Below are 8,092 nucleotides of genomic sequence, written 5' to 3'. Positions count from 1 at the left end.
AATCTCTGCAACTCCTTCCGTGGGTATTTGGTTCCCCCTTTTAAGAAGGAATGAAATATCCATCTTTTACTTTTTTAAAAGGAAAAGGAAGGTCATACCAGGCAAAAGCAGACAGCTGCCACCATGACCCAGATCTACATGAAGGCTCTGCCCAGGTGCTGTAGTAAGGTTTCCAGAAGTCATCAGATGGGCTGGAGAGATGGTTAAGAGCACTGACTGCTCTTCCAAAAGTCCTGAGTTCAAATCCCAGCAATACATGGTAACGCACAACCATCTGTAATGAGATCTGGTGCCCTCTTCTGGTGTGTCTAAAGACAGGTACTTAAATAAATCTTTAAAAAAAAAATAGCTGGGCAGTGGTGGCGCATGCCTTTAATCCCAGCACTTGGGAGGCAGAGGCAGGCAGATTTCTGAGTTTGAGGCCAGCCTGGTCTACAGAGTGAGTTCCAGGACAGCCAGGGCTATACAGAGAAACCCTGTCTCAAAAAAACCAAAAATAAATAAGTAAATAAATAAATAAATCAATAAATAAAAGAAGTCATCAGATATGAGATATGGTTTCCAAGTTGGGTTCCTAAAACTTGCAAGTGGGATGAGTTTGTGGATTGAGGAAGAGATGCGTCTGGAGTGAGTCCTGGGTTTAAGGCCACACTCTTCCATTCACCTCTGATACACAAGACACAGAACATGGTCCATGTAGCAAGTGGCTAACGATTGTGATGCTGAGGAGGTGCCCCCCCCCCTTTACCTTGGTGGCATTCTTCTTCCTGGTCCTGGAGAACTTGTACCAACACTGTTGGATCTGCCAGATCAGAAAGAGGCAGGAGACAAGCAGATTGCCACAGCACTGCGGATCCTTGCAACTTTGATCCTGGGACAGGAGGTCCCTCACTGGCTCCCATTCAGGGCCCTGGAATGGACCTACCACAGCACAGGCTCCCAGAAGTAGTAGCAACATGACAAACTTAGGTCAGGTAGATGGTGTTTGGGGGAGTGGGGAGGAAACACAGGCTGATGTAGCTGGTGCAGTAAGTTTGGGGTGGGGTACTTATTACTTCATAATGCCTCTGTCAGGTTACCTCACAAAGGAGCCTGCCTGTCACTGCACTTTCAGCTCTAGCTCGGAGGCTCTTGGTGGAGGGACCCTCTTCCAGGAGCTATAACCTGGTGTGCTTTGCCTCTGTGTGGTTAAGTGGCTAGACAGCAGGCTGGGTACAAACCAGGTCTGCTCAGCTTGGCCTGACCTTGGCTCACACTTACTCCCAGGACAGTGAGGGAAGACTCATTCATGACTCAGGGCCATAAATCTCTGCCCAAGTAGTGACTGATAACTTGATTAGGATGGTCTCTTGGCCCTTCAAAAATTCGAAAAACACATGGGAGACTTTGAGTTTAAAGGAGCTCAGTGGTGATACTAGAAGCCGACCTCATTGATGCGTACTTGGATGCATTCAGACAGTAGGAATAGCTTCTAATGCTCCATATCATGACAGGAAAACTGTCATTGGCAACAATTATAGTAAATTTTTTTGTTTCTTTTTTTTTTTTTTTTTCGAGACAGAGTTTCTCTGTGTAGTCCTGGCTGTCCTGGAACTCACTCTGTAGACCAGGCTGGCCTCGAACTCAGAAATCCGCCTGCTTCTGCCTCCCAAGAGCTGTCACTGCCCAGCAATTTTTCTGTTTCTATTACTTGATTTTGAGACAGAATCTTTTTACAAAGTCCAGGCTATCTTTTTTTCTTTCTTTCTGGTTTTTCAAGACAGGATTTTTCTGTGTAGCCCTGACTGTCCTGGAACTCTCTGTAGACTAGGCTGCCCTCAAACTCAGAAATCCTCCTGCCTCTGCCTCCCAAGAGCTGTAATTAAAGGCATATGCCACCACTGCCCAGCAGCCCAGGCTATCTTAAAACTCACATTGATCCTTCTGTCTCAGCCTGAGTGCCAGGATTATAGGCACTCACCACCACACAGCTGATTAAATAACAACAAAAAATGTTTTTTTGAGAGAGGTTATCTCTAGGTACCCCTAGCTTGTCTAGAACTCACTATGTAAATCATGATGGCCTTGAGCTGGTAATAATCTGCCTCCCTCTGGAGTGTTGGAATAAAAGGCACACACCACTACATCCTATCTGAATAAGGTAGTAAGAGGACCATGAAAGCAAAATTCCGTAGGCCAGGCTCCATTATATCATATGAGGTTCTGGAAGAACTGTATCTCCAAATCCCTCACTCTCCTCTCCCCTCCCCTACTTTCCCTTTTCTGAGATTTCTGTAGGACTCATTACATAGCCCAGGCTGGCTCAACAATCCTGCTGTCTGGGGGATTTTGTTGGTTTTTATTGCTTTTTGTCTTTGTTTGTTTCTTTCTTCCCCCCACACCCCCAGACAGGGTTTCTCTGTGTAGCCCTGGCTATCCTGGAACTCACACTGTAGGCCAGGATTGCTGGCCTCAAACTCAGAAATCCACCTGCCTCTGCCTCCCAAGTGCTGAGATTAAAGGCGTGCACCACCACTGCCCAGCTCTTTCTTTCTGTTTTGTTTTTTTTTTTTTTTTTCCTTTCATTTTGGTTTGGTTTTTGGTTTTCTGAGACAGGGTTTCTCTGTAGTCCTGGCTGTCCTGGAACTCACTCAGTAGACTAGGCAGGCCTCAAACTCATGGAACTCCACTTGCCTCTGCCTCCAGAGTGCTGGGATTAAAGGCGTGTGCCCTGCCACTAGTACCTGGTTTTTCTGTCTCATTTTAGTGCTGGGATCACAGGCACAGCTGTCAGGCCTTTGTTAAAGAAATTGCATTTCTAGAATTGAAGACTACAGTAAACCCTTCTGCTCTGCTTTGTGGAGTTCTCCCTTCTCTGAAACAGAGACAGATGATTTTGAAGGAGTCCTGGCTAGACAACAGTGAGGAGGATGCCAGAACAGTCCAGAGAAAAAGTTGTTTGGTTCTGAGAAAAGAGAACTCGGGAAGAGGAAGATGGAGTAAAACACGTTGGTCATCTCTGCAAACCTTTCTGTCTTTTTTTATTGAAGATTTACTTATTTATTTATTTATTTATTTATTTATCTATTTAATGTATGTGACTTAGACACACCAGAAGAAGGCATCAGATCCCTTTACAGATGGTTGTGAGCCACCATGTAGTTGCTGGGATTTGAACTCAGGACCTCTGGAAGTACAGTCAGAGCTCTTAACCGCTGAGCCATCTCTCCAGTCCCTTTCTTCTTCTGGAATGGCGAGTATCATGCCTGTCCTGAATGATGGAGTGAGGGAACCTGCCCAGTCATAGAAAAATCCATGTTCCTTGGAGCAAGTAATCCATAGCGACCCCAATTTCTTTCAACTGTCTCAGAAAGGTAAAAAAGAAATCTAAATCTTGCAGCGAACCCTTCCTTATACCATCGCTTTTATGTAGCACTGGCTAACCTGGAACTCATTTTATAGACGATTAAAGGCATGGGCCATAGTTCCCTGAGGATTTTGGTCTCTCAGTGGAATAAGCAGTAGCATTAGAGGTATGATTTTAGTGTTCTTTGGCTGGAGAACATTGACAATACAAAGAAATCTGTATAGTTCTGTCCTTGAACTAGTTAGCTCCCCCTAAGTGAGCTCTATCAGATGTTCTGAATTTTTCGGTTTTTGGGGTTGTTTGGTTGGTTGGTTTGGTTTGGTTTTTGTTTTGTTTTGTTTTTTTGTTTTTTTGTTTGCTGTTACCAAAGAACCCTAGTGAAAGAAGCTTCTCCTTGAAGCCAGCCATGGCCCCAGAAGACAGGGATTCAAAAGGCCAGGTGGCTCTTCAACCCTGGCCACTGCCCTGCACCCTGCTTATAGCCATCCTCATAATGTTATACACTGAGAAGCCCTTGCCTCTAAGCGAAAGGTATTTTCAGTTTCTTATTCCTCAACAAGCTTAGAATAACTTCATGTCTGTCCCTACCTTATCACACATTTGAAGAACCTAGTTATGTAAAAGTAAAATACGAAAGGAAAGATTTGACTCCCCCCCAAAAAAAAACTGGTTTCAAGCCAATCTCATAACCTTTATGTCTTCCTGACTGAGATATTAGTAAATTAATTATATGACTTTGCCAAAGTTAAATCCTGACTGAGATATTAGTAAATTAATTATATGACTTTGCCAAAGTTAAATTATGGATTAACATCTATATATCCTACATGACTTCTCCCTCCCTTCCAACTAGCCTGACAAGATGCTACATCATCCATTCTAGAACTTACAAATTTCCATGATTATACACTAATGATTGTATTATTAGCTCCTAGTACTTCATGTCATCTCACTTATACTAAATACTGAAGTACTAAATACGACAGATGCCCAAGAAGTTGAAAGAATCTGAACTATGCTACCAGCTGTAATTCTTATTCTAATTGCCCTTCCTTCCCTACGAATCCTTTATATAACAGATGAGATTAAAGACCTCAAACTAACAGTAAAAACTATAAGCCAGGCAGTGGTGGCACATGCCTTTAATCCCAGCACTTGGGATGCAGAGGCAGGTGGATTTCTGAGTTTGAGGCCAGCCTTATCTACAGAGTGAGTTCTAGGACAGTCAGGGCTACACAGAGAAACCCTGTCTCCAAAAACCAAAAAAAAAAAAAAAGAATCTTATATGGTAGACTTATATCCATAGGCTTATTAGTATTTATTACAACCACACTAGGACTCTATTTGACCATCCTTCAAGTCTCAGAATATTTCAAAGCATCGTTCTCTATTTCATACAGAATTTATAGGTCAACATTCTTCATTGCAACAGGATCCACAACCTTCATGTAATCATCAGATCTATAGTCCTCATTCATTGTTTGCCTTCTTCAACAGCTACAACTTCATTTCACTTGGAAGTACCACTTCTGTTTTGAAGCACAGCATGATATTGACACTTTGTAGACATAGTCTGATGCCAAAGTCCAGCTTCAGCGTGAGGAAGGTCCTGAGAAAGGCGGGAATGGGAACAGCACTAATCTAACAATGATTCAGTCAGTAGTGGATACAAGCTGTCAGGTCAAGTGCTCTCTTTTGGCCCAAGGATTCTCATCAACCTTCCTCCTTCTCTTTCTTCCTTTTCATTTTTTTTCCCCCGAGACAGGGTTTCTCTGTGTAGCCCTGGCTGTCCTGGAACTCACTCTGTAGACAAGGCTGGCCTCAAACTCAGAAATCCGCCTGCCTCTGATTCCCAGGTGCTGGGATTAAAGGCATGTGCCACCACCGCCCGGCTTATTTTGTTTTCTTGAGGCAGAAGACAAAGTCCCATATAACCCAGGCTGTCCTCGAATTCGCTATGTAACCGAAGCTGACGGTTCTCCAGAACTGATTCTCCTGCCTCCAAGCGCCGGGATGACAGGCAGGCCACCACGCCAGGCCTGAGAGGAGGGTTTTGAAAAGGGTACATGCTGTGCTCAAAAAATAAAAATAAAAAGCCTGGTTATGAAATGGCGACCCTTACAGCCCGTTGTACTAGTGTGCCACTTCCCGATCCTATTCCCAATTTTTGCGGATCCTAACTAGGACGCCGGTAGAACCAGAAAAACTCATCTCCCTTCTCCAAAGATGACTCGCATCCTCCGCGGAAGGGGCGGGACGACGTCACGAAGCGGGCGGTGTGACGTCACTTCCGCTTCCTGCGGCTCCCGAAGCGATTTCCGCTCCTTTTTTTTCTGCGCGGCGTTTCAGTCCCTGTCTGAAGCGGGCTGTTGTCGAGTCGCGGCGAGGCCGGCGCACCGCAGCCATGGTGAGTGAGCGCGTCGGGCCGCGAGCGCGGGGAGCGCGGGGAGCGCGGGCCCTGTTGGTTCGGTCTTGAGGGAGGCGTAGCGCGTGCGACATGTCGCCCGATCCGCGATGGCGGACCTCCGGGCCCGGGGTTAGAACTCCGGCGGCCGCGGGGCCGTTCCAGAGGCGGCAGAGTCGCGAACGCAGGCAGCCGAGGGCCTAGGTCGCTGTGGCTGGGTCGGCTTTGCAGCCGTGGGCGTGGCCAGAGGCCGGGGCGAGAGGAGCGGCGTGGAGCTGCGTAGGGAAGAAGACTGCCCCACGTGGGATGGTGAAAGTGTATGGGAAAGCCTCTTCTTTTCCCTCTCTTTTCTTTCTAAACGCTAGAAAGTGGGGCGAAATCACGGGATGCGAGTCAACCACTACCCACGTCTTCCCCACTCCCGGGGTTGAGGAAGAGCATCTCCGCAGGGTCTGCACCATCACGCCTTCCCGATTAGGCCTTTTTTTTGGGGGGGGGGGTGTTCTTTTTTTGAGACAGGGTTTCTCTGTATAGCCCTGGCTGTCCTGGAACTCACTCTGTAGACCAGGCTGGCCTCGATCTCAGAAATCCGCTGTCTCTGCCTCTCAAGTGCTGGGATTAAAGGCGTGCGTCACCACCGCCCGGTCCGATTAGGCTCTTTTTTCTTCTTCTTTTAATTTCGGGGTTAAATGGAATGTGAAGGGAGCTCAGGCAAGGCTCCCACCATGAGACCGACGCTTCCGAAAACGGAGGCCCTGGTAGCAGCACGTGGGATGATAACGCTTGAGCATCTGCACTCTGTAATCTTGTAGAGGGTTGGGGTGTGTTTGCTGTTGTAGCTAGCTTGGCTGAGCTCTCTCGGGCCTGGTGAGATTTCATCCAGCGCTTGGGTTGTCTGCTTTGATTGTTTTCGTGCTCCCACCACCGAGGTTTAGTGACTGACGGAGTCTAGAGTTTGAGAGAGCTTGCTTCTAAGCCAGTGTTGAATCAGTGAAGAGTTTTGAAATCCGTGCTCTTCGTGAACTCTAGGCTGGGAAATGGGGACAACGAGTTGCTTGTAGGACTCGAGTACAAACGTGCATCCCTTAAGGACTGGCGAGTTCTGGCTTTGGATGTGAGATCTCCCTACCTTGGCCTCCAGAATGCTGGGCTTACAGGTGTGTACCACACCGAGGCTGGTCAGTCATTCTTGTAGCCTCTTGAGTAAACCAGGAGGCTGCTACCATAGCAAATGCACTGTCCGTGGTAACGTTTCTCTAATACTCAAAACTAGAAAGTATAGTATAATAACAAAGCAGTAACATTAAGAAATAGCAACTCTTTTGAAGTTTTCTTTTGGTTTGGTTTTGTTTTTTTGAGACAGGGTTTCTCTGTGTAGCCCTGGCTGTCCTGGAACTCACTCTGTAGACCAGGCTGGCCTCGAACTCAGAAATCCTCCGGCCTCTGCCCCCCAAGTACTGGGATCAAAGGCGTGCCCCACCACCGCCCAGCAAGAAATAGCAAGTCAAACACTGCATAATTTCATGTACCACTGATTTCAACTAGCACACAGTTGATGAATTTACAACTTTAATAAGGTGTTTTGCAGCCTCCCAGCACTTGGGATACACAGAGAAACCCTGTCTAGGAAAACCAAAATAAATAAATAAAAATATAGAGTTTAAATGTTCCATTTTTTTGTGTCATAAAAGGTTTTTGTTTTCAGTATAATTCAGTAGTTTTCTTTTTTGGTATTTTGAGACAGGTTCACTGTGTTTCTGCCTGGCCTCACACTTGCATAGTTCCTTCTCCCCAGTGCTAGAACTACACTGATGTAACATTGCACCCCACCAATGTTTTTTGTTTGTATAGTTGGCTACCATTGTTTCATTCATTTTTAAAGACTTGTCAACTTCAGGAAAAAATGTTAAACTCAGTGGCTAATAATACTAGATAAGGAAACTTTCCTTAGAAGTTAATCTCACTAAGTCTAAACACATACACCCTTTGTTTGCTTTTTTAGATTTATTTATTTATTTAAGATTTATTCATTGTTATATATAAGTACACTGTAGCTGTCTTCAGACACACCAGAGAGGGTGTCAGATCTCATTATAGATGGTTGTGAGCCACCATATGGTTGCTGGGATTTGAACTCAGGACTTTCAGTAGAGCGGTCAGTGCTCTTAACTGCTGAGCCATTTCTCCAGATTTTTGTTTTGAAACAGTCTTGTGTAGTACTGGTTGGTCTGGAACTCAGCCTTAAAACAGTGGCTACGATGGGCGGTGGTGACGCACGCCTTTGATCCCAGCACTTGGGAGGCAGAGGCAGGCGGATTTCTAAGTTCAAGGCCAGCCTGGTC

General features: G+C 45.8%; 1 protein-coding gene and 1 long non-coding RNA gene across 2 annotated transcripts in view; one reads left to right on the top strand and one right to left on the bottom strand.

Moving 5' to 3' along the window:
• The window catches only part of LOC116076542, an 8,292-nt gene extending 7,256 nt beyond the window's left edge, over positions 1-1,036 (bottom strand). The window contains exon 1 of the mRNA XM_031350375.1: positions 749-1,036. Within this exon, the coding sequence (XP_031206235.1) occupies positions 749-958 (210 nt within the window). The 5' untranslated portion in view covers positions 959-1,036. The remainder of the gene's footprint in view (positions 1-748) is intronic.
• A 4,571-nt stretch (positions 1,037-5,607) lies between these two features.
• Positions 5,608-8,092, top strand: part of LOC116081616 — a 4,966-nt gene continuing 2,481 nt past the window's right edge. Inside the window, exon 1 of the long non-coding RNA XR_004114934.1 lies at positions 5,608-5,753. This is a non-coding gene — a long non-coding RNA (uncharacterized LOC116081616). The remainder of the gene's footprint in view (positions 5,754-8,092) is intronic.

The sequence above is a fragment of the Mastomys coucha genome, unplaced genomic scaffold (genome assembly GCF_008632895.1).
Source record: "Mastomys coucha isolate ucsf_1 unplaced genomic scaffold, UCSF_Mcou_1 pScaffold11, whole genome shotgun sequence".
Classification (NCBI taxonomy): Eukaryota; Metazoa; Chordata; class Mammalia; order Rodentia; family Muridae; genus Mastomys; species Mastomys coucha.
This window is presented reverse-complemented; position numbering and strand designations above follow the sequence as displayed.